Genomic DNA, 26,335 nt, shown 5'->3' with positions numbered 1-26,335 from the left:
AGAGATGGCAGCTGCCCTTTTTGGGGAGGAGAGTGTGCTGGCTCCATGTCCTTCTCCTCAGCACTGTCAGCTCACATTAAAGTTTGTGTCCTGTGAGCTGCCCGTGGGCCTTGTGCATGCTCAGACCTTCCTGAATGAAAAAGGGAGGATCAGCACAGACAGTAAGAAATGATTTCCCTGTCTTAGGGTGGGTGATCCTCCCAGCGAAGGATTGCCAGCTGCTGGCTCTAAGAACAGGTTAGACATTCCTCAAGGCAGGTTGGTCCCAGCAAGGAAACAGCACAGGTGATGCCTTTTGGTCCCTTCCAGCACCAGTGACTGTGATTTATTGGAGTTTATTAGCCACAGTGACAGTCACACTGCAGACTTTGCTTCGCTGCTGAGCTGGGCTTCACTCCCTCAGTCGCCACTGGAAGCATCTCATCCCATCAGGGACTTTCATAACTTCTTTCAGCAGGTGGCCAGCAGTGAAGGACCTGTTCTTGGCAGCGTGTCAGGTCCTGCCTTGATGTGGAGCACCAGATGCTGTAGAAGGTCAGGTGGCTGTGGAGAGTAGTGTGAGTAAAGCCTTTCTGTCAGAGCTGGGCACAGCTCATGACATCATTATTATGTGTGCCTGTAGCTAACGAGGCTCTAACTAAATTAGTTGTGGAGTAGTGGAGGTGCCCAGGAAGGGCCATCTCCCTGTGCTCTTCCCTTCCCCTGGAACGCCGACCCTGAGCACATCACCCCGGGGAGGAGCAGGATAGTTCTACACACGCAGCCTCGGAGCAGCAGTGGTTTCCTTCAGCCTTTCATCCACTCTTCCCGCTCCAGAGGGAGAGGTCTGTAGCCTGCTGGCGATACCAGGATGCTCTTTTGCCTCCTGCCGTCATCTCTGCCCTCTGCCCTGGTGCCGTGGTGGCTCTGAGCAGCCCATTCCCGACGGCTCATCCCTGGGTGCCTGTGGCTGGAGCTCCCAAGGCTGGCAGGAGCACCGCTCGGCTTTCACAATCAAGTGCTGCCCATGTTTATGCCTCGCCGAGTGCCGGCGCGGCCCCTGCCGTGTCCTTCGCAGGAATTTGCATTCTTGCAGCAACTTTGAAATCCCCCAGCCCCAGATCCACAGCTTTCCTGTGGCACCAGAGGGAGAGGAAGTCATCTCTGATCTTAAGACTTTCAGCCCACTGAAGCAAACCCTCTTCCCCTCCCTTTGTTTGATTTAGCACTTTGCAGACACCCACGGGGGGATTCTTGGTTTCTAATGGGTTTATTTTGTTTTGTCTTAATGTGTTGTGCTTTTATTCCTCTCTCTTCTAGTGTCAGTCCTTCTGGGCCATTTGCCTCCTGGAGACTTGGGAAAACAGGAAAGGGAGGGCTGAGCTCAGCATTTGGGAGCAGTAAGGTGCTGGGGGTCTGAGGAGCACCTGGTGGTAACCATCTGGCAAAGGGCAGGCAGTGTCCCCAAGGCACCCAAGCTGCTCTGTTGCATCAGACCTGAGTAACCTCCAGCCCTGTTGCCCTGGTGCTGTGGAATAGGAGGCATCTGGAGACTTGGGAAAACAGCAAAGGATGGGTTGGGCTCATCAGTTGGGAGCAGTCAGGTGCCGAAGGTCTCACCAGGGTGCATAGAGGTCAGGACATGCACTTGATTCTGCCAGGAGTATGCCAGGTGACCAGCCAGGGGCTGACAGTGTCTTCTGGGCACCAAGGCAGCAGAAGTTTGGGGCAAAGCAGAACTTCTCTTCATTTGAAATGGGAAGGAGTGTCATGGGCAATGGTTCTCATCTGTTTCCTTAGAATCATCCAGTCCCTAAGGTTTGGCTCCTGGACTTTTTGCCATCCTTGAGCTGCTCCTCACACAGGAATGTTTGCTTGGAAAAGAGACCTGAGTATGTAGCAGGGACAACCTGGGTGTTTCTAGGAAAATCCAGGAGATCACAGGAATGTGGTGGAGCAAATGATGAAAATGGGAAGGTAAGGAAGGCCAAAGGAAATAATGGAGGCAAAGGCAAGTTGTGGTGGTGTAGGATACAAGACCTCCAAGGCTATCAAGTCCAACTGTCAACCCAACACCTCCGTGCCCACTAAACCACAGCCCAGAGTGTCACCTCTACAGTGTTTTTGAACTCCTGCCAGGATGGTGACTTCTGCATCAGGCCAGAAGGACAAGGGAGGTTATTCTGCCCCTGTACTCAGCACTGGTCAGGCCACACCTTGAGTACTGTGTCCAGTTCTGGGCCCCTCAATTCAAGAGAGATGTTGAGGTGCTGGAACGTGCCCAGAAGAAGGGCAGCAATGCTGGGGAGGGGCCTGGAGCACAGCCCAGTGAGAAGAGGCTGAGGGAGCTGGGGGTGTGCAGCCTAGAGAAGAGGAGGCTCAGGGCAGAGCTCATTGCTGTCTACAACTACCTGAAGGGACATTGTAGCCAGATGGGGTTGGCCTCTTCTCCCAGACAACCAGCAATAGAACAAGGGGACACAGTCTCAAGTTGTGCCGGGGTAGGTCTAGGCTGGATGTGAGGAGGAAGTTGTTGGCAGAGAGAGTGATTGGCATTGGAATGGGCTGCCCAGGGAGGTGGTGGAGGCACTGTCCGTGGAGGTGTTCAAGAACAGCCTGGATGAGGCACTTAGTGCCATGGTCTGGCTGACTGGCTAGGGCTGGGTGCTAGGTTGGACTGGATGAGCTTGGAGGTCTCTTCCAGCCTGGTTGATTCTATGATTCTGTGATTCTTGCTGCAAGGTGAAGCTGGTGCTGGAATTCAGCAGTCCTGGCTCCAGATCTCCTCATAGCATTGCCCACCCTACTCTGTCTCTCTCTGTCCCCTCTAGGAAGGCACACCTGATCCTGAGGAGGCTGGAGAAGGTCAGCAGCCACTGCTCCACCCTGCTCCGCAGTGCCTACATCCAGAGCCGCACCGAGACCATGCCCTACTTGTTCTGCCGCAGCGAAGAGGTGCGGCCGCCCGGCATGGTCTGGTACAGCATCCTAAAGGACACCAAAGTGACGTGCGAGGAGAAGATGGTCTCCATGCTGCGCAACACCTACGGGGAGTCCAAGGGGCGGTGAGGGAAGGAGCGAGCCTGGAGCTGCGGGAGGCGAAGGAACTCCAAGGAGTCAAGGACTCGTGATGAGCTGAGTGGCTGGTGGGGTTTGGGGTCGGGTGGTGGTCAGAGGGGGTGGAAGGGGACAGCGAGGCCAGACAGGACTCTCTCACGCAGGTGGCAGAGAAGTGAGACCACAGCAAGTTGGACTTTCATTGCTTTTCTTTTTTTTTTTTTTCTTTTTAATTTTTCAAGAGGGAAAAAGAAACCATCTAAGCTGACTCAGCATAAAAGCCTCTCCTTTTTAATCTTTTCTTACTGGATTTCCTGGACTACACACTCCACAACCCTGGGACGAGAAGATGCCAGGGCCAGGCAGAGGGGAGCTGCTGGGTACAGGATGACCCCCTCCCTGCCTGCCCTGCCTGCCCTGCAATGGAGCAGGAGCTGTGGGGTAAGGGGCCCCACTGCCGTGGTGGCCGAGGACAGCAGGAGGAGGTGGTGCGGGTGGCCGGTGACACCGCGCTGCCCGCGATGGTCCCAGAGGGGGAAGCCAGGCTGGTGCCAGGCCGGCGCAGGCAAGCTGGGCTTTGGTACCACTGCGAGCCAGGGACCGGCTCCACGCCGCCTGCCTTCGCAAGGCTCCCAGCAGCTTGTTCTGTGCATTAAAAATTCACATTAAGTCCATCTTGGCTGCCTCCTTGGTGGTTCTTCCTGGCACCTTCTCACCGCCGCTTGGCTGTCCGTAAGGTTGAGGACTGGAGAAGGCATCGCCGACAGCTGTGCCTGTGCTGGGATGTGGCTGCAATGAGAGGGCAGTATCTGGGAACTGGTGCTGGACCCTCGAAGAGGAGGGGAAAGTGCAGCTTCTGTGCACAGGGTCTTCTGCCTCCCTGGTGGGAGCTGGCAGTGTGTGGGAAAGCCCAAGAAGGATGCCAGGGGCTAAAAGACAAGGAGAATCTGGTTTATTTTACTGTCAGATGTGGCTTGGGCTGGCCCAAGATCCCTGTGGGTAATAGACTTCACAGTCTGGTGGCCAAACCAAAAAGTGTGTGTGTGGGGGGGGGGGGGGACGACACATGAAAACCAAAAATCAGATCAGCTCAAAGCTTTTGCTTTTTCCTTTTAAAGCAAAACAACAAACCTGGAGAGGGAAAAGGGAACAGTGTGGGCTGAATGAATCAGTTTAGTCAGCCCAAAGCAAATAGTTTTGTTTAGTTTTTCAGGTTATTTAACCCTTTAACTTAAAAGCAAACAAGCAGGAGGTGAGTCTCAAAATGAAAATGTTTTGAAACCAAACAAAGGTGCAGGATTTGATGTGGAAGAAGTTCAGCCAGAGACCTTTTCCTTCTTGAGCCAAACCTGCTTGCCTGAATTGCACCTACTGAAGTATTTCAGGTCGTTTCTCCCAATCTGCTCTTTTTAATGCCCTCTCTTTGGTGCTGTCTCTTCATTTGTCTTAGGCAACGTTGATATTGCACAGTGAGGAGGCCTCCAGTACCTGGGCAACATCTCATTGGAATTCACAGACAGGTTTGCTTTGACAGAGCAGGCAGATTGCCTGAGGGCTTCTTTTCGAAGCTAAATGTTTCTTTCTGGTGGACAGTGATGCTGAGGGATCTGGGTTATGGTCACTGTGTCTCTGAGGCCTGTACCACACTGACCACGGGGACCATGAGGCCAGATGAAAAACCTCAGTTCCCTCAGGCACTCCTCGCAAGACTTATATGCTAAACCCTTCACCAGCTTCCTTGCCCTTCTCTAGACCTGTGTCAGCCCCTTGATGTCCTTCTTGGAGTGAGGGGTCCAAAACTGAACCAAGTATTCAAGATGCAGCTTCATCAGTGCCCAGTACAGAGATGTTGAAATGCTGGAAGGTGTCCAGAGAAGGGCAGCAAGGCTGGGGAGGGGCACAGCCCTGTGAGGAGAGGCTGAGGGAGCTGGGGGTGTGCAGCCTGCAGCAGAGGAGGCTCAGGGCAGACCTCATTGCTGTCTGCAGCTACCTGCAGGGAGGCTGTAGCCTGGTGGGGTTGGGCTCTTCTGCCAGGCAACCAGCAACAGAACAAGGGGACACAGCCTCAAGCTGTGCCAGGGGAGATCTAGGCTGGATGTGAGGAGGAAGTTGTTGTCAGAGAGAGTGATTGGCATTGGAATGGGCTGCCCAGGGAGGTGGTGGAGTCGCTGTCCCTGGAGGTGTTGAAGCAAAGCCTGGCTGGGGCACTTAGTGCCATGGTCTGGTTAATTGGCCAGGGCTGGGTGCTAGGTTGGACTGGATGAGGTTGGAGGTCTCTCCCAGCCTGGTTGATTCTATGATTCTGTGATCAGTGCCCATTGAAATGTGCAGGTGTCTTGGGCAGTGCTTGCACTGGTTTGTGGCACTGGGGTGTTATGCTGAGCTGCTGTGACACAGCATAGCTGCTGATGGAGGCCAAACCCCTAAACTTCTTTTCAGAGCTACTGGTACAGACTGACCAGGACTGATGTACAGTTCTGGAGCCCCCAGCACAGGAAGGACATCAAACTGTTGGAGCAAGTCAAGAGGAGGCCACAAAGATGCTCAGAGGGCTGCAGCAGCTCTGCTATAAGGACAGGCTACGAGAGCTGGGGCTTTTCAGCCTGGAGAAGAGAAGGTTTTGAGGAGACCTAGTAGTAGCCTTCCAGTAGCTGAAGGGAACCTACAGGAGGGCTGGGGAGGGACTATTTACAAGGTCTTGTAATGACAGGACAAGGAGTAATGGGTTTAAACTGGCAGAGGGGAGATTTGAACTACATGTGAGGAAGAAGTTCTTTGCAGTGAGAGTGGTGAGACACTGGCACAGGTTGTCCAGGGAGATTGTGGATTCTTTCCCTGGAGGTGTTCAAAGCTAGATTGGATGAGGCCTTGAGTGACCTGTTCTAGTGGGAGGTGTCCCTGCCTATGGCAGGGGGTTGTAACTAGATGATCTTTGAGGTCCCTTCCTACCTAAACCATTCTATGTTCCTCCCTTCCTGGCAGCTGCAGAGCAGGCAGTGGCTCCATCACTCCATGGGACAGGTCCCACCAGTTCACTGGGGCTGCTGAGGCCAGCAGCATCTGCACAGCAGCCAGCTGGGCCCAGCCCAGTGGCTTGTTGATGTAGCACTGAGTGCACCTCCAGGGGCTTTGAGGCTGTGCTGTTTTCTCAAGGCTCTGGCCCCCAGCCATGGGCCTGTCCCTGTGCATTACAAACACGGGGGTTTATTTTGGTGTTGCTCAGAGGTGATTCATTTCTCCTCATGCCCAGTGTGATGGGCAGCAGCTCTGTGGTTTTGTGGCAGATGGGATCCGGTGTTGACCAGCCTGATGGACAAATTGCTTGTGTTTTCTTCAACACCACTGGAGCTGGAGGCACTCATAGGTGTGATGGGGATAATGCTGCTGCTACTGGAAGTTTTGACCATGGGTATGCTGCTAGGCATTAGGAATAGGAGATACCAGCCAAAATACAGGGTGCTGGCCAGATACCCTGCAGCATATTTATCTCCACCCCACTAGTGAGCTCTCCTCAGTGGTATTTTTTTCCACCTGGGACATCTATCTGAGCAACCTCCTTTGGAAGGGTTTGAGGGGAGTGGGGCAAAGCCCGTAGCATAGCATAGCATTTTGCTGCAGGTAGCAGTGGAAAGGAAAGGACACTTTCAACTCTGATTGCTGGGAACAAACCATGAGCAGCACAAGGCCTTTTGGTACCCAAAGCATGATAAGAAAGATGGGGATAATCTTTTTTAGCAGGGCCTGTTGTGACAGAACAAGGGGTGGTGGCTTTAAACTGAAAGAGAGGAGATTCGTACTTGAGTGCTGTGACCAGTTCTGGGCCCCTCAATTCAAGAGAGATGTTGAGATACTGGAATGTGTCCAGAGAAAGGCAATGAAGCTGGTGAGGGGCCTGGAGCACAGCCCTGTGAGGAGAGGCTGAGGGAGCTGGGGGTGTGCAGCCTGCAGAAGAGGAGGCTCAGGGGTGACCTCATTACTGTCTGCATCTCCCTGAAGGGAGGCTGTAGCCAGGTGGGGTTGGGCTCTTCTGCCAGGCAACCAGCAACAGAAGAAGGGGACACAGTCTCAAGCTGTGGCAGGGGAGGTCTAGGCTGGATGTGAGGAGGAAGTTGTTGTCAGAGAGAGTGATTGGCATTGGAATGGGCTGCCCAGGGAGGTGGTGGAGTCGCTGTCCCTGGAGGTGTTGAAGCAAAGCCTGGCTGGGGCACTTAGTGCCATGGTCTGGTTGCTTGGCCAGGGCTGGGTGCTAGGTTGGACTGGATGATCTTGGAGGTCTCTTCCAACCTGGCTGATTCTATGATTCTATGCTAGATACAAAGAAGATTTTTTCTTTTTGCAGTGAGGATGGTTAAACATTTGCCCAGAGAGGTGGTGGAACTATTTCATGCCAGATAGGATGGGGCTCTGGGCATCCTGCTCTAGTTGAAGATACCCCTGCTCACTGCAGGAGGATATTGGACTAAATGTCCTTTAAAGATCCCTTCCAACCTAAAGCATTCTATGATTTTTAAGGACAGACTGCGTATCCTTCTGGCTCTGTGCTGCAGCTGTGTCCACTGCAGAGACCAGGAGCTTAATTCTCCCTGCTTACCTTGGAAGGCTGCTGGAGGGCTTCGTTTCGCATCCTTGGTGAGGCTGGCTGCGGCGCACGGGTACGTGTACAGAGCGAGTTGTGTGTGAGCCTGTGCTAATATGTACACAGCAGGTGGAAGAGTCTAGACTCCTGGGCAGGAAGGCTGCACAGTTTGACGGCCATTAACCTGTCGAGAAGCACACCTAGCTCCTAGATCAAAGCCAGGAGAGCCTCTGGCCAGCGATGCTACCCGGTGCAGGGCACCCAAGCCAAACAAAACCGAGGAATTCATCGAGGTTACACATCCTCCAGCACGCAGCTGAAAGGAAGGGTCTGTCTTTTCTCCCTGGAAACTTTGGAGAAGGTAACCCTCCAGCTTTCAAGATAAACAGTTGTAGTCACAGCCTAGCAATGCTGGCAGAGGGACCTGTGCCCTGTAGTGTGTGCTCACACACACCCCTGCCATTCCTCTGGCTCCCTCAGGGGAAAGAGATCCCTGCTCCGAAGCAAGTTACTACTGCCCCAGGAGCTGGTTCCTCTTCCAACCTGTACCCCAATTTTGCTGGGCAGCCCAAAGGTAAACACTGTCCTGGGTGGGGAGAGCACAAAAGGGTCGATGAAACGTGAGAAGTGGGTGGGGAGAGGGCCAAAAAGATGCCATCACCCAGGCTTAATAGAGAAACTGCCCACGTGCATTTGCAAAGGTGAAATTGTTTGCCTAATGGCATGAAGTAGGCAAAGGTGAATTGGCGTCAATGGCTGCTGAGTGGAGCCATCAGCTTCAGGATTAATTCAGGTCAAAAGGAGCAGTCTCCTCCGTGTGCCTTTGCGGAGTGCTCATGCAAGTAATGGCACTGACAGAGCAGTGGTGGCGATGTGCAGGGTGTCACAGGCTGCATGGCTCAGCCTGGACTTACCCCCACCAGCCCTGCGTCCCCCAGCACCTCGTAAAGTCCATCTCAGCCTCAGGAGGTGGCTTCCCAGCAGAGGCTGCTCACCCTCCACTGTGCATGTGTGCACACAGTTCCTTTTAACAAACATTTTCACTGCCACTTTCAGCATCCCTTGAACATCCTGGTGGGCACATGCCCCTACTAAGGGCACCTCAAAGCTGCCACTTGTTTGTCAGTTCAGAGCTGGTGACAGATGCAGGTCTCCTTCCAGGGCTGTGTGGGGCTGTCCCCTCCTGAGGAGCAGAGCTGGCCTGAACAATCCCCATTGTCCTCACAGCCATTGTTCCCCACCTCCCTCATCCCCTCTGGGCTGCAGCTGGCAGGCTGCACAGAGGGGCTGATTGTTTGGCTTGCTGTGGCAGATGACACCCCACTTTGGGACAGCTTCTTCCCACAGCAAAGGCCTCTGGAGTCAAGCTCTGCATTTGCTCCTTCATTTATTTGTTTGCTTTCTGCTTTTCCTCTTTTTTTCAGTTTTTACTTGTTTGGATGAAGTTGGCTCTGCTGAGCCTCTGAGCCTGGGGAAGAATCACAGAATTGTTTTTGTTGGAGGAGACCTTTAAGATGATCAAGTCCAACCATTAACCCATCATTGCCAGGTCTCCACTAAACTGTGTCCCTCACCACATCTACACAGGCTTTAGATGACTCCAGGCATGGGGACTCCACCACTGCCCTGGGCAGCATGTTCCAGGGTTTGGCAACCTCTCTGGAGATCAAATTGTTCCTAATGTCCAAACTAAACCGCTCCTGGAGCATCTTCAGGCTGTTTCCTTTTGTACTGTTGCTTGTCCCTTGGGAAAAGAGACTTCTCAGGAGGTTGTGGAGAGCACGAAGGTCTTCCTCTCAGCCTCTCTGAGGGAGGAGCAGAAGCCAAGGTGAGTGCTAGAGACTGTTCAGCATGGGCAGCTCAAGTCATAGAACCATAGACTCGTAGAATCATAGAATCAAGGTTGGAAGGGACCACAAAGGTCATCCAGTTCCAACCTCCCCTGCCATGGGACACTTCACACTAGATCAGGCTGTCCAGAGCCTCAACCAGCCTGGCCTTAAACACCTCCAGGGATGAGGCTTCCACCACCTCCCTGGGCAACCCCTTCCGGGATCTCCATGCAGGCTTGCCCAGCACAAGCACACAGGGATGCAGCTGTAACACCCAGCTGGCAGGAGCTGTATTCTTGTGAGACATTCACTGCTTTATTTATGCATTCTCGCCACCCTCCTGGGTGGTGAGACATCCAGTCTGAATCTACCTCTGCATCATGGGGAGTGCCTCGTGTGGACAAAGCCCTGTAGTAACACTAACTTAGGCATGGCAATGCCCTGTGCTCAATTTGTGCACTACACAAACTGGACAGCTAATCCTGCCTCTTACCCAGCAGGTACAATGTACAGTTTACATCCTCCCAGTGTGCTTCTTAAGAACAAGACAAGCAGTGGCTGGAAGTGAGATGTGGCTGTTTGGATTAGGTCTTCACTTGTCTTATGAGAAGTGATCAAGAAGTTGTGAGTAACATATTAAGCAAAAAAAAACAACAACTAATTTCATGAAAGCTGTTCTTAGCCACTGATAATCTTCCCCAGGCCCAAGAGGAGTCAGCCAAAAGATTCTCAAGACCATTAAAACTATTTTTCACAGCATTGCCTCACTTAAATATTTAAGCCCCTGGCACTTTGGCTGCATTTTATCAGAGCTATTGAATCACAGAAAGAGTGTGGATGGAAAAGCCCCTCAGGATCAGCAAGTCCAACCCAGAAGCCTACTCTACAAGGTGCACCCTGAACCATATCACCAAGCACCGCATCCAAATGACTTTTAAACACATCCAGTGTTGATGACTCCACCACCTTCCTGGGCAGCTCATTTCCAATGCCTGACCACTCTTACTGTGAGTTTTTTTTCCCCCTAATATCTAGTGTAAACCTATCAAGTCGCAGCTTGAGGCCATTACCTCCTGTTGACTTGAGTGATGCAGGCAGCTGCACCTCTAATGCAGGGCTGAAGGGAAATGTGGGCACGGTGCAGTGTTGTGGTAGTTAAAGAGCAGCAAAAAAGAGAATTGCAGCCTGAGAACTGCTGCCTTGCCTTATGCACCACCCTAGGTGTGTAGCTGAGAAACTGAAAGGCTGAGAAAGCAAAATGGAAAAGCCCAGGAAAAGAAAGTGTTGGACCATAAAGTATCTGCTGGGTTTGTGTGTGTGCAAGCAAGCGTGCACGTGGCCAGTGCACACACCTGGATGCTCCTGGGAAGAAGTTTCATTCTGCTCTTGTGAGCAGTTTCCTTTCTATTCCAGACAGAAGTCTTTTTAAGCCTCTGTTTGCCCAAGTTGTTCAAGCAGCTTCATTTTCCCTTTGCCATAATTACCAAGCCATACTTGGTGGCTGTGGCTTTCAGCTGGCAGAGGACTTTTCTGTATGAATTCAGAACATTCTCTGCAGCTTTCATATATAATTAATGCAGTCAGCTCCTTTTGATTTAATGCAGCCAACAGCAGCCACATCTGCTGTCACAAGTGCTTCACAGTCATTTCAGTATGGGAGCCACTTGCAGAGGCTGGTGGCCCAGTCTGGGTAATGTTGGAGTGTGTCATGAAACTCCCGGGGCTGGTCACCACACATCAAAAGGGGACCAGCATTACTGCCTCCAGGCTGAGATGTTAAAGCTGCCTTCATTGCTAGGTCTCAGCCAGATTTACCATTTGCTGGTGGCCACCAGCCCTGTGGCTATCTCACAGGACAGTGGCTTCAGACCTTGCTCAGTCTATCTATGTATTGATTACTTTTTTTTCCTCTCTCTTGCTTTAGTGATTGATTTCCAGACAGCCACATGAACTGAGTGTAGGACCTGTTGTATTTCCTGTGCATGTCAATTGATGATGCAGGAGAAACAGAGCTGAGCAGACATCAGCAGATGCAGCCTGGCCCAACAAGAGCAAGCTGTCTGCTGGTCCTTGGCTTTATGGCTTTATGGCTTTATGGCTGGATGTCATTAGTGCTTGAAAGATAGCTCAGCATACAGCCCATTAATTTGTGTATTGCAATTGAATCACAGAATCATGGAATGGGTTGGAGGGCATCTTTAAAGGCCATCTAGTCCAACACCCCCTGTAATGAGCATGGGGCATGTTCAATTAGAGCAGGTTGCTCAGGGCCCAGCCCAACAAAGAATCACAGAGTTGTTTTGGTTGGAAAAGACCTCCAAGGTCACTGCGTCAGTTACCTAGGACCACCATGCCATTAAACTCTGTCCCAAAGTGCCATGGCCACACATTTCTGGAACACCTCCAGGGATGGGGACTCTCTGGGCAGCTTGTTCCAATCCCTGACCAAACCTTCAACTCTCCAACCTAAACCTTCTCTGGTACAATAGGCAATTTCCTCTCATTCTGTCTCTTGATACTGGGGGAAAGAGACTGACTCCAACCTCCTTTCAGGCTCCTCTAGGCTAAACAACCTCAGTTCCCTCTGCTGCGCCTCATAAGACTTGCTCTCTAGACCCTTCACCATTTTCATTGCCTTGGGCCATAAACATAGACCCAACCCATTTCCCACATTGTTTGTGGGTCTGTTCATCTCCTGTATGTTCTATTGCTAGGGCTGTTGGTGATTTTCTTGCACCCTGTTGATAATGCCTTGCCCACAGACAAGGATGGCAGCAAAAGCAGAATGTGCTCTGGCTTGTGCTCTTTCTGCCTCTCCCTTGCTTAACACATGCAGTCAACTTTGACACTTAAAATGCAAACCAGTTCTTGACTGACTGACTGACTTATGCTGGCAAAAAGAATTGATTTATTCCCATCCTTCAGTTTATTGCCCCCAAATGCCCATGGATTGTGTGGTGTGGAACTAATTTATTGTTCAACCCATGGGCTGTTTACACACTGTGGTCTTGCTGGCACAGTTTTAAAAGGGACCAAGGTGGTACCAGCCAGTACTGAAACCATGTCAAGTTGAAGCTAATTTGCATGGCAGCCCAGTGGTGAATAAAGAAGAGGCAGAGGAACAGGTGTAAATGGGAAAGCATAGCTGGTATTTAACACTCCTGCCCCTGTCCACCTCTTCCCTGTCCTCTGCCCATGCTCCCAGCTTCCATGGCTAACCAGGGTTTCCTGGGAGTTAAATCATTCATGATTTGGGGAGTTAACTGGGTTAAAAATGTCTCTCTTTAGGCTCAGGGGTTCAATAACTGTCAGGGTTAAATGGCACCTATCCTGCTTGCATTCGCATCCTCCAGACCTGGAGCTGTCAATGCTGAATCAATTCCCATTTGGAAGCTGGATCAATACAGGTTCCTTGGTGTAACAGCAAAAAGTCTCTTTCTTTGCCTGCCACAGCAGGGCTGAGCGGGCAGCAGGCTGGGTCCTGCATTGTAGCCTCGGTATGAGGGGGTCCTACTGAAGCAGTAATGGTGCAGGGGTGACACTGGCAAAGTGGGGCAACATGGCAGGACCACTGTGGCTGGGACTAAGGGGGCTCAAACCCTCAGAGAGAAGAAAATATGCGAAGTTGGTGGGGCAGAATCTGGCTAAAGGCCTTTGCCATTAATGATCATCGATTTAATTGTCCAGGGAAGCTGCTCTTGACTGCACAAGCTGTGCAGGGCTGAGCTCTGGGCTGCTGCAGACTTAGCTGGACCTGCAGCTCCTCCAGCCCACTCTCCCCTCCACAAACACCTGCCATGGCACCCAAAACCCACAATTTTGGTAATGAAGGTTCTTAATCCAATTCAGGTTAGTTCACACAATAGCAAGGACTGACAGCCCTATGGTCTGGGCACACCTGTCTCTCTGCATGCAACTGAGATGTGGCCACCACTGCAGTGACCAAAAGATGGCTTTGGACTGCAGAGCCTTTTTCTTCAGGAGACCAAGCATGCAACTTCCCTGCAGGTGAGCCAGCTCTGAGGAGGGGGTCAGGACTAGGCCAAGCTATAACATGGCATGTGTGGGTGGGTTTATACTGGACATGGGGCTTCTGCATCACCAGACATGCATGAGCTCATGCTCCACAACATACAAGGACTTGGTCTGGCATGGGGAGCCCACAAGCCCTGATATCTGCTGACCACTGGACACTGCCTTATCTGTTTGGTTTGCTGTGCGTCCAAAGACCATTTGGATGGTCTGCTCTGTAGCTGCACATAGCTGTCAGCTTTCCTTCCCTCCTAGGTATTAACTCTGTGTGTAGGTAAATTGCTACTGGGACTCATTGTCTGGATGACCATGTTCTCCATGTGATGGAAAGTGTGAGCAGAGGCCCAACTTTAATATATGTTTTAAAATTAGAATCAAGCAACCTCCACATTTCCAACCATTTCTCACACCAAAACCTACAGCATGGACCAGCTTGCGCCAGTTGAAGCCTTGAGCTGGGGGGGGGGGGTTGGCAGATGATCTTCGAGGTCTCTTCCAACCTAAACCATTCTAGGATTCTATGATCTGAACTGGCTTGGCAGACCCAAAACTCCTGGAGGTGGACTCTTAGGCTGACACTTGGCTCTGGCCGCTGCTGAGTCCCTTCACCTGCTGCAGCTCTCTCCCAGCAGGGCTCTGTCAAAACATGACAATTTTTCAACCTCCTTGCCCAAAACCAAAGCCCTGGAGGTCAGCAGGAGCATGTAGCCAGGGCGCAGCTGTGCAGCCAGATGTGGAACCTCCCCTCCTAGCCACACTGACACCCTACCCTGGGGTACCCAGCGATGCTCGGGGCCGGTTCAACCGAAAGCAAAGGAGACGTAGCACGAGCAAAGGGGTCCAGTTCAGAACTCTTTAATACAAGCTTATATTGTTTTGTGTTTCTGATTCTCTGTTCTCCCAACCTCTGGGGACATTAACCCTCCTATGTGGTGTGAGCATGTGTATGAAGATTATATATATATATATATATATATATATATATATATATATATATATATATATACAAAAAAAATCACACAGTTAAATACTTAAGCATACAAGGTATTATATATTTATATAATATAGAACTTTAGGGTATAGGAATCAACAATGGCAAAATATTTCTGATGAATCTGACATTTTTTTTTCCTTTTCTTTTGTGTGTATTTCTCTGTGTGTGAGTGTGTGTGTGTGTGTGTGTCTGTGTGTGAAACATGACCTGTTTTTTGAAAGACCAGAGGAGGTTGTTGCTTATTAAAAGAAAGAGGAAAGGGGGAAGGGGGGAAAAAAAAACCCAACCAACAAAACCAACCAAGTAAACTGAAACCAAAACTGTATAAAGAAATTCTGTGAAAAAAAAAGTTTAAAAAAATAAAATAAAATAAATCAGGACCCAAAAAAGAAAGAGTAGAAAGAAGAAAAAAAAAAAAGATGAATGTTAAAAAACTGAAAGGCAAAGAAAAAAAAAACACAAAATAAATTAGCTGAACCACTGTGTAAATATAAATTAAGGAGGAAAACCAAAAGCAAACCAAACCAACCAAAAAAAAAAAAAAAAAAGAAGAAGATGACAATCTTAATAAATAAGCTTTTACTATTTACATCTTTATATATTGCTTGGAGACTTAAATTAGATCCGTTAAAAAACAAAACCAACGCGAAACAAAACCCATAAAACTGGAGCAGCAAACGTACAGGCGTGAGGTACAGAATTAAAGGTTGAACTGTATTTTGCTTCTTTCTTTTTTTTTTTCTCTTTCTTTTTTTTTTTCCCTTTTTTTAATTTTTTTGGTTGTTTTTAATTTTTTTTCCTTCTTTTTTCTTTTTTTTTTCTTTTTTTTTCCCTTTTTTTTTTTCTCTCTTTTATTTTTTCTCTCTCTTTTCTACAGTAGACCGTGTGAAAAATAGATCCTCAGCACTTCGTTGGGAGTAATGGGTTGACGTGGCTTCCAAAAGGTGCCAAGAAAGATTCCATCATCATCATCATCATCATCATCAAAATAATAATAATAATAATTAATAATAACAATAACCATAATAATAATCGTAATAACAATAATAAAAAGGTACAATATGATACATAAATATGGAAGAGCAGTTGGTAATATGAATACATTTTTTTTTCTCTAGACGAGATCACAGTTTTATTTGTAAATATTACACTGATAGATATATATATATATAATATTACACATATAATATTATATATATATCATATATATATATTTATATATATATTTATATAGAATAGGAACGGCTCAATCCTGCTTCCAGTGAAGTCAACAGCAACAGCAACAACAACAACAACAGCAACAACAAACAACAACAACAACAACAACAACAAAAAGAAACACCCAAGCCTGTTGACTTGATGGGAGCAAAATTCAGCCTATCATCTGCAGACAGGTTTAAGTAATTACAGAGGCGGTACAATGCAAAACTCCGCAACGGTCCCGATTCCCTCTTAGAATTGCTGGTGAAATGTTTCGTTTAAAGCCCTGCTTCGTTGCACTCAGAAGATGGAAACTGGTGGCTGAATTGTGGCCTCACCAATGGAAAAACAACAAACAAATAACAAAAGACCAAACCAGAATGGGAACCAAAGACAGCTTGGATTCGGTAGCTCTGTATCTTCACCTGACAGGACTAATGCCACCAACGTGTAGCACCAAGACTCCTCACCGACCACCTGAAGCCAACCCAAGCTCTTGTTTTTGGCCTCAGAGGAAGCAGTTATTATTCTTCATGAATCTTGGCTGTGCAGGTCAGGTGAAAAAGGGAAAATTCAGTTTGTCAAACTGAGATGGAAAGAAAACGTTGGGTTGGCCCCATTTTGCTCCTGCTGAAACAAGCAGGGTTTGAACACCACTTCCCCAGCTGGCAGGAACAGCCCAACACCAACCCTCCTCTGCCCAGTCTGACTGTAGCTCCAAGGAAACACATCTCATGTCACCTGGAATTGCTCCTGCTGATGTTTTGGTCGTGCTCCCACTGAACTCAGTGGTCAAGGTGCTCCAGTGGAATGTGGACTAAACACAGGGCTCCACACAAGGTCAGCTGGGAGTAGGGGATGGCTTTCCCCAGAGGATGGGAGGACATGGACTAAATGCAAAGTAAATCAGCTCAGTTAGACCACAACATGAAGATATCAAGAGTATAGCTAAGCCAGGCATATGGTGCTCTCCCAGTGATAAGAACAGGCCCATTGGCTCTCACTGGGGCATCCGGGGATGGCAGGAACGGGCAAGAAATGCCAAAAGGCTGGAAATTTCCATGGCATCCAAAACAGTTCAAAAGCTAAATCATCAGCTCTGAAACCTCTCTGAGCATCCCAGCCTGGGCTGACTAAACCCCATCCCTTCCTGTCTTCTAGCTTGGCTTCATATGGAAACAACAGGCTGGCGAGCGGGAAGGGGCCAGTCAGCACCGTGCTTCCTGCTGTTGGGAATGACCTGTCTGCTCGCTTAGCAGCTTTCTCCTCTCCCCCACCTCATCCCCAGTCTCTCGCAGCTCTTGGGGATTCAGACTGTGCAGTAACTGGAGCACAGTGAAATACTGGTTAGATGCCTATGTACAGTTGGCTAATGTAAAAATAAGCACAAATACACACTTACAAAAATAATCTGCAAAAAAACCCCAATCATCATCAACTCCACCCTCCCTCCCTCCCCACACACCAATATACTGGGGGGGAAGAGGGAAGAAACCCACCTTAGCCTCAGTTCCTGGCCTTACCACAAAGCACAAGGAAAACAAAACCAGACAATGTTATAAAACCTCACGGTACTTCTAGGGAAATCTACACTTAAGTATCTAGCTCTCTACTCAGCTGGCAGGATCAGTGTTTTCCTTTCAGACACACAAAAATAGGCTTTGCTCTTCTCAGATCTGGATTATGTGGGTTTGCTTGTCTCCTTTTCTTTTTTTTTTTTTTTTTTTTGTTGTTGTTGTTTAGTATTTTCTTGAATGACTTAAAAAGAAAACCAAAACCAATTCTTTTCTTCCTCTCTGTAAAGCCTCCCTTCTTGCTCATTCCCCCCCCCCCCCCCCCCCCACTTGAATCAGTTGCAGCAAGGAACTTTTGCTGGTTATGGAGTTTTCTTTTTTTTCTTTCTTCCTCTCTCTCTTTTTCCCCCTTTTTTTTTTTTCCTTTTTTCCTTTTCCTTTTTTTCTTGGTTTTTTTGTTTGTTTGCTTGTTTAAACACAGGTAAAACCTAGAACATAACCGACAGTTACAACCAAGTGAAACCAAAACCAGAAGGGAGGTAGCTGGAACCCGACTCCAAGAGTCCTCTGGTGCCATCCTCCTTTCTCAGCCTGGAGGGGACAACGGAAGGTGCAAGAAAAGCAGGAGGACACCAGCTCAGCCTGTCTGCGAGAGGGTGGGGAGGGAGAGGGGTAGCAGCTGATAGGAGTTTCCCACCCCACCACGCACCATTCACCACTTTCTGTGCCAGCTTTTCCTCCTGCTGGCCATGGACACCACCCATAGCCAGAAGGCTGGCTGGTGGCCCCAGGTAGGGTACAGCCTTGGCTCTCTATCTGTAACAGAAAAGAGCTTGGCACTAATGTGACCTGAACTTAATGAGCAGCTAAATTTCATCAGCATGAGCACCCTCTTCTGTTTCCCAAACTTCTACAAGGGTGGTGAGATCTGGACTAGGTTACCCAGGGAGGTCGTGGATGTCCCCTCCCTAGAGGTGTTTAAGACCACATTGGATGAGGTCTTGAGCTACCAAGTCTAGTTGAGAGGAGTCTCTGCCTAGATGATCTCTGAAGTCACTTCCAACCTAGGCCATTCTATGATTGATTCTTGTTTGATGTTGATCTCCATCACTGTCTTGAAAGGAGGTGATGAGTGCTGTCCCACGCACCTCCCTGCATGGAGAGTCTTTCCTGGGGACCCCACTGGGCATTCAATGCCCTTACATTGGTAGAAGCTGCAAGGTCATCCATCTGGCCTTGCCCTAGAGTGGGAGCACAGAGCAGAGAGAGCTGGGCAGGTGTCCCTGTCCCATGGCTCCCTTCTTCACATCCCTCTGGGTGCACAGGACAGCACCTGAAACACAGAGGGCAAAGCTTTGCCCCAGTGTGACCTTTTCTCAGTGGAAAAAAACAAATGCCATTGGATTTGACATGACCCAGAGCACAAGGTCTGCTGCTCCCAGTTCTGTCAGTCCTGTTGGAGATTGAGGGTGCCAACAGGGCAGCTAGATTAAAAAATCAAACAGCAGCATGGAAAGTCTGCCCATAGGAAAAGGAGTTTGGTCAGCCCTGGACTCAAGAGTGAAGCTGAGGTGTGAGGCCGCGCTGGCAAGAGGACACCATCTCCTTCAAGCTGAGAAGGACTCCAATTCAGCAAGCAAAGGCTGGCCCTGGCTGGGCAGAGAAGCTCAGCGGTCCTGAGCTCCTGGGAGCCCACAGCAGCAAGTGGCAATAATGCTTACACAGATCGTTCTCCTGGGCAGCGTCCTAGGTGGGAAGAGCAGGTGGAGAATCTCCTCCATGCTGAGCTGCATAACTGATAAGGGGATTCTTGCAATCTGAGCTGCCACTGGGATGCATGCAGGACCTGACCTGAGGCTACCTTCCAAGGCGAAACCCTGGTGGGGTACAGGAGGAGATCATGCCAGGATGCCTCAAGCACTGAGGATATGATGTGTTGGCAGTCTGAAAGGTTTTTGAGGTCATGAGCTCTTCAGGTGGGCTGGATGGCCCATGAACAAACTGCCAGCAAAAAGGGGAGGGCAAAGGGGCATGAAGGAAGCAACCTTTGCCCAGATGGCAGGGGACAAAAGGGGAAGTTTTGCCTAGGTCCAGCTTATGCCAGTGGTCTCTACACTGGAGGGCATTCAGTCTGACTCCACTGAGGGAGCTCTGATCCCACTGCACCTCCCTTTCCTGGACACCCACACACAGTGTGAGCAGAGCCATCTGCACAGCTCCCATAGGCAGGCCTTCTCCAGAAATAAGCAGGAGCTTCACACAAGAGCTCCTCACTTTCTTATGACAATCACCTCTCCAGGCCTCTATACTTTAGTTCTTGAGACTCATCTCTGATTTAGTCCAATAGAAACACCCCCTACAGTGGGTGACAAGAGCCTGGCTCCTTACACCTACAATTCTGTCAGTTTTCCATTTCTACTTTTCCAACTCATTTTTACAGCCATCTCCAAGTGCTAAATGACCCCTTCTGCCTTGCTCCAGTGCCTAAATGTTCAATCAAGCAGGAGCAGGAAAAGTAATTTTCCAACCTGTCTTTACCCAGTAGCTTCTACAAGCTGGGAGAGTCCCAAGGAACAGACAGACTTAACACTTGGAAGGACACTCTTGGATCTTTTGGATGGGTGTTCTTCCTAGCAAGAGCCTGAAGCAGCAGCAGAAGACAAGCCCAAGCCACACTGGAAAGATCTCTGGGATTTCCATGGGATGAGTTGTAGCAGCAGTGGCAGCACCAGATGCCCTGGGCATCTCAGTGACTTTATGTGATGAATCCTATGAATCCTCAAGGGTCTGGCACAATATGTTCCTCTCTGGGCTGAAAGAGGAGGATGGAGCTATACGACAGGGAAGTGTGAGGTCTGCTGTAGCTAATGCCCCTCCTTCTGGAAGATTACAAGCAGCTAAGCTCCTGGTCTATCAGAAGTGTCTGATCCACTGGCCTGGCAGCTTAATACTGATGAATGTGGCCAAAATTCTAACACTGTCTGCTGTGGTCCTTTCCCCATAGCACATGCCTCCTCCTCTTCCTCTCTCCTGAGAAAACAGGAGCATGCAGTGGTGGTTAAGCACAGATGACCATAAGAAGGGGTGGAGGAGGTCTAGAGAACCACTTGGCTGGGTGGAGACCAGAAAGCAGACTCTTTTGGCTGGCTGGTATCCTGTTTTCTTGCCCCAATGCTGAGGAAGAGACCAGAGGGTCTGAAAGGCAGGTTGTAGATAAGCTTTAAGGCAGACTGTTTGGTTGCATGGGGTTGTTTTTCACCCTGTCCTGACACAGTAAGGAAACTAGTTGTATGGGACGTAGCAGCAGGAGTAGCAGCAGCAGACATGCTCAAATGACAAGTGCGGGCGCGAGTTACTCTCTCTGCTCCTCAGAAGCAATCATTCACGTTCCTCAAGGCCAGTCCTTAGACTCCCCACTCCCTGCCTCCAACACCTCCACACAGAAATGTCCCAGCTGCAGCTTGCAGTCTACAAGGGGACTTTTTGTTGGCTTTTTGAGGGCATGGGGAATAAGGAGGAGCTGTACAGAAAGGTCACTGCAGTCTGAGCTCCCTGGCTGGAAGCAGCATTCGCGTGAGGAGCAGATGCATCCCACATCTCAAGCTGGCTGGGCATCTGGCAACTCACTTGCCAAGAGGCACAGCCCTGTGGAGATCCCACCCCAACCTCAGTGCCCTGAACATGCGATACCTTGGCATTCAGCATCAGAAAAGGCTCAGCTTGGAGTCCTCCAAGAGCACAGCCTCTTCCACGAATGGTCTGAGTTGTGAGTGCTGGAGAGGGGAAAGTGTTTTTGCGTTGATCATCATCTCTCTTTCTCTCTTCCTCTACTTATTTCTATAAATATGTGTACACAAATAGCTTGTTTCTCGCCTTGAATCTAGGCAGGAACTGTTCAGATTAGGTGGGCATAGCATGCTGTTTTGATACATGAACGTCTTCTCGACTTGACTCTTGGTTGGTTGTTTCTTGTCATCACTATTTAAGATATAATTAATACATAAACCCCTACTTTTGAGTTCTCCTTGGACAGAAATTAAAGGCAGACTGGTTGAATTCTAAGGGTCCCTGGTGCAGAAATGCCATCCAGTTGAGCAGCTAAATGTTAAAAACGATACCAAAAGGGATGTGGTGTCTCTCCTAGCCTGCCTCGAGCATTGTGGTCTTCCATTCCACGTCGCTTGGCATTACCCAAGGCTGAAGCCACGAAGGTCTTTCTGATTGTGCTCCTGGGCGTTGGGGTCCCGGCAAGCACATTCTCCTTGTAAGTCACAGGACATAGGGAAGGGTGTAACCTGCAGAAGGAAACCAAAGACATGAGGACATGAAGAGGGGAGCATACCTTTAGTACCCCGGAGAACAAATGAGGCCTCTGGAGCGGTATCTTCAGAGATCAGCTCCAGTTTTCAGCTCTGTTATTTTTCACAGTGCTTTATTTTGGTGCTGAGCTGGTAGGGCACTGAGACCTCAGACTTGTCCATAGGAAAGGCTGTGAAAAGTGTGAAGAAGAACCTGTTCAACTCATGCAGTTACTGGACAGCAGATCCTCCCCTTAACAGTTCACACCAAGCAGAGCTGGCTGAGGTTGCCTCTCAGGCAACCCTGGGGCTTTTTGGGGTACTCACCATAAACCAACCTGCCAACCCCTTCTCAGCAGCTACCCTTACCCCAGAATGGTCCAAATGCTGCATGACAGCAAACTTCCAACACCCTCATCTCATACTACCAACTCAAATGCTCACCAAACACTAATGGATCTATCAGGTCCCAGCTTCAGCCTCCCCATACAAACCACCCTACACACCTCCAGTTTGGGTTTTTTGGTGAACCCTGCTCCTTGGCCACAATCTCTCCTCTACAGGGTATCATTTTGCAGTAGGGCTTGGGTGCTGCTGCTGTGCCAAAGTCCATTTGTGCATTTGACTATGAATGTTCTTGCTTTCCATTCCTTGGGCACTGCAACAAACACTACCTAGCAGATCAGAGAAGCTGCATTCCAGCAGAGACTTCTCCAAATACCTGCTGTATTTAAGGGCAGGAGATGCAGCTAATGGGCACTGAGGCATAGCAGAGGAATGCAAATGAGAGAATGCTGCACACATCTCTCCATGATCTGACTGGAGGAGCATGAGAAGGAGCTGAAACAATCGCCTGCAGTGCCTGGCTAGCAGGAGCTGATTTGGGCCTAGAGCATCAGAGCAGTTAGATAAAGAAAAGGGGGTGGCAGTGGAACAGTGTCTCACTTGCCCTAAAGTGAATTCCCAAGAATTCCTCCCATCTGCACAGACCGAGCAAATGACCTCATTCCTCTCCTTTACACTCCTTCCAGGACAGTGCCACAACCTGCTCAAGCATTCCCAGCGAGGGCTGCATGCGCGCACTCCGTCTGCTTCCCTTGGTGCTGCTGCCACACGTTTCATAAACACTTCACAAACACTTTGCTCCAGGCTATGAAGCCTGGCTCTGCCTGTTCCCTGTGTGTCAGCAACAGCACATCTAGGAACGTGGACCGAGCACCGTGTGTGAATCCCTAGCTGCCATTTCCACCTAGACCTTCCATGCATGTCCCTGCATGTCCACCTCCAACGTGCCTTTCTCCTGATGCACTCAGCAATGGGACGTTGGGGTGGGGAGCTTTATTTCACAACTGGGGCGCCTGAGGCAGGGACATGCTGACAGAGACGTTAAATAGCCAACACTCATCACCCAATCAATGTTTAGAGAGCCTCCTCCCCTTGCTTTCGACTTTAATCCCAGAAGACCTGACCCTCCAGGTAGAGTAGGGTGATGACTCTTCTTCAAGCCATGGCCTTGGTGACCCATGAGCTAAGTGAATAGTCTGGATCTACAGGGGTGCAAATGTGGTGGTTGTAAAAGAGAAGACATAGCCCAACAAGCTGACCTTCAAGTCACTGGAAACTGAAGAAGTTTGCAAACTGCAGAACACAATAGGAGCTTAAGGGTCACTTGAGCCAACAGAAGCCAGCCAGAGCAGGACTGTCTCCTAGCACACTGTTATGAATATTCTTAGATAGGAAAAGAGAAAAGTTTGCAAACAATGGGGTCTGGGGAGGAGTCTGAGGAGGAGTTGTTCAATGACTGGAAAGAAAAGCCATGAAGAAAAAAAAGGACCCAAAAAAAAGCCTTTTCCTTTCTTTTTGGCAAGTAGAAGGAAACATTTTGGTTTGGATTATCTGCTGCACTTCAAGCTTGACCTTTTCCTCCAAGACATACAAATAACAAAGACTATTTCAGAGCAAGAGTTATGTTTTGAAATAAAAACTTACTTGACTTAGAAAATGCTCAAACAAAACATTTAAGTATGCCTGGAGTTTTCCTGCTTTTTTTTTCCTCTTAATTTTTTATCCTGGATCTTTCAATTCGACCTGGATTTGGCAATGATTTTGACTTTCAAAGTCCTCCCTGTTGCACAACAAAGCTACTGGTTGGAGGCAAGACCTGGGAATCTGATTCTTTCATTTGTCTTGATCAAACTTTTTTCCCCTTCCTAGCCTGGCTTGGCTGTGTTTCTCTGCAGCAGTCTAACGAAGGTGATTAAGTGGTCCCTGCGTTCAAAGCAGACACAGGCTCACAGGGAAGGTGGAGACATTCAGGCATTTCAGTAAAGTGGCTGAAATTAGCCCTGACATCCTACTGCACTTTGTCTTTGCTGCTGTCCCACGAGTGGGATGTCAGACATGGAGATCTTAGAATGGCTACCATTTCACTTGCAGAACATGAGAGCCAAGAGTGAAAGCCTCATGTGACTGCCCTCCAAACTACCAGCTCACACTCTTCTAACCTACCATGCAGGCTGTGATGTGAGTTTGGTGTTGCCTTGTAGAGATCTACCTTCTTCATTCCCTTTATTTCCATCTCTCTTTGTGAGTTCCTCCTTATGCCCTTTGCTTTCTTACAAGTCACTAAGTCTGTACTCAGCCCGGAAGCAACCTCAACAAAAGGTGCAGATAGGGGCCTATGTTGCTCCTACACTGCAGCCAATTTCTGGTGAGATGGAGCCACCAGAGAAGAAATGTCATGCTCTGTCTGGTCTTCTAGAAACTCTCTGGTCTCCTCACAGTAGCCATGGACAGAAGAGCAGAAGATTTCTCTCAGGGGCAGTTATGGCCCCCAGAGCAGATAGCTCCATGGCTCAGCAGCAGTTGGCAGCAGTGGGAAGCCTGCATGTAAGAGGGTTTCTTCCTGCTCAGATTAGGCTTTATTGACTTTATGTCCCTTACAGAGGATTTTTTATGCAGTTTGATTTTCACAGTGCTATTGTCCAGACAGATGAATTGTTTTATCTTATGGCAGCGAGCTCCAGAGATCACTTTTCTATTATGTGAACAGGCAGAGATTTCTATGGGTAATGAGCACATCCACAGCCACATTAGACAAGCACTTTGCAGTACTGCAGGCTTTCCACTTTAAACAACAGCTACAACAACAGGCAACTGAGTTCCCCAAGGGCCTGATTTCCATAGGTATATACAGAAGCTAACCCACGGGTTGCAGCTATTAGAATTGTCCCAAGTACCCAACTCAGAGAAATCACAAAAACCCCGTAGAAGAAGGACTGTCTATTGCTGTGGGCTCACACAAAGACAGCCCTCAGGGGCACAAAGCTGCAGGATGTGCTAGGAATAACAAATGCTGCATCTTTTTCTGAATGGTAGCCCATTTAGGTGTGGAGCCCAGATATGCATACTCCAGGACTAACTGCTGCTTTCCCTTTTAAATAGGTCTGTGAAAGCTCAACTCATTAACAGAATATACAACCTGTACTGAAATTTCCAGATAGACTCGTTGTAAAGGCAAAAGGAGAGAAGCAGTTTTAATTCCTTCCACCCACCAAGTCCTGCATTTCACCTGCATCTATCTTCTCTTGTAGAAAACCTGGCTAATATCTAGGAGGAAAGAGAAAACAGAGCTGAAAATGAAGCTTAGGGCCTGGCTTGGTCATTTGATAAAATAGGTTGGATTATCACAGGCTCACAGGATGTCAGGGGTTGGAAGGGACCCAAAGAGATCATCCAGTCCAACTCTCCTGCCAGAGCAGGACCATACATTCTAGCTCAGGTCACAGAGGAACGCATCCAGACAGGCCTTGAACGTCTCCAGAGAAGAAGATCCCACAACCTCTCTGGGGAGCCTGTTCCAGTGGCCTGTGTCACAGTAAAGAAGGATGATGTCTCCTCAGACTAGCTAAAACAGGTTGGAAACGGCACAACTGAAGAATGCAGCTCCACACGCATCCCTGCAATGCCTACACACACACACGCATATCCTGGACACAATCCAGAACAGAGCCATGGCACGAATCAACAGCACTTAGGGGGATGTGGGTCACACCTGAACCACACTGGGCTACAGACCTGTCTACCTTCAAGAGAAAACAGGCACAATCTAAATCATGGCTGTGACCCCAGGAGTGTGCACCGCATGAGACACACTTCTCTGAACCTAGAGGAGCAATTGCAGCAGTAGGCTAATGGTCTAGGCAGGAGGCTAGCACAGACATCTGGTGTGTAACAAATACAAGGTCTGGGGCATGTCCATCCTGACCACCTCACTACCACTCAGCACTGCACGGTGCATGAACCCATATTCCCATTCTTCACAAAGGTATGGGAGCCATAAGCATCCTGTCCCACACTAGGTGATGAGACCTTGGATAAAGCTCAAGCACCCTCTTGGAAACAGATCTGCCTTTGTCCTTCATGTCATGCTCCTGACTATGGGAATGACAACATAACAGAGCAGTGCAGAACTGGGATCTGGGTCATGGAAAGAGTGAGAGGACACAAACCTTCACTGCACAGCACCTATCTTAAGAGGCTGGTGACATCCCAAGACAGATCCCTGCTGAGAAAGGCCAGTATATAGGGAAGTGGTGGGAATATTGACAGGAAAAAAATCCCAGACAGGTGCAGGGAGGGATGGGAAACAGTTCTGCAAGGGTCGGAGCTCATCCCTCATGTGCGCTCCTATCAGGGTGACCTGGTTGTACCTCCCACCCAGCGCACTTAGGGCTGGATCACCAGGGCAGCCAGAATCTGGACCAGAGAAGGGCCCAGGGTGGAGGCAGGGGGAGAAGCATGGGAAGAGGGCTGCAAAGTGTTGGGAAACAGCCTGTTGTTAGATTTCAGCC

General features: G+C 49.2%; 2 protein-coding genes and 1 long non-coding RNA gene across 5 annotated transcripts in view; 2 read left to right on the top strand and 1 right to left on the bottom strand.

The window, feature by feature from the left end:
* The window catches only part of ASTN2 (astrotactin 2), a 471,703-nt gene extending 467,993 nt beyond the window's left edge, over nucleotides 1-3,710 (top strand). For all 3 annotated transcript variants that reach the window (XM_064171672.1, XM_064171662.1, XM_064171667.1), the window contains one exon: nucleotides 2,811-3,710. In XM_064171672.1, coding sequence (XP_064027742.1) covers nucleotides 2,811-3,048 — 238 coding nt within the window. In that variant the 3' untranslated portion in view covers nucleotides 3,049-3,710. The remainder of the gene's footprint in view (nucleotides 1-2,810) is intronic.
* A 5,374-nt stretch (nucleotides 3,711-9,084) lies between these two features.
* On the top strand, nucleotides 9,085-15,453 carry LOC135190345 (uncharacterized). Its single transcript, XR_010308483.1, has 3 exons — nucleotides 9,085-9,440; nucleotides 13,294-13,452; nucleotides 15,348-15,453. It is a non-coding gene; the product is annotated as an uncharacterized LOC135190345 (long non-coding RNA).
* Nucleotides 15,454-19,242: 3,789 nt separating this feature from the next.
* Nucleotides 19,243-26,335, bottom strand: part of PAPPA (pappalysin 1) — a 223,080-nt gene continuing 215,987 nt past the window's right edge. The window contains exon 22 of the mRNA XM_064171661.1: nucleotides 19,243-21,479. Coding sequence (XP_064027731.1) covers nucleotides 21,372-21,479 — 108 coding nt within the window. The 3' untranslated portion in view covers nucleotides 19,243-21,371. The remainder of the gene's footprint in view (nucleotides 21,480-26,335) is intronic.

This window comes from Pogoniulus pusillus, chromosome 35 (assembly GCF_015220805.1).
Source record: "Pogoniulus pusillus isolate bPogPus1 chromosome 35, bPogPus1.pri, whole genome shotgun sequence".
In the NCBI taxonomy this organism is placed as follows: Eukaryota; Metazoa; Chordata; class Aves; order Piciformes; family Lybiidae; genus Pogoniulus; species Pogoniulus pusillus.
The sequence above is the reverse complement of the archived record's forward strand: the minus strand, read 5'-3'. Positions and strand labels throughout refer to the sequence as shown.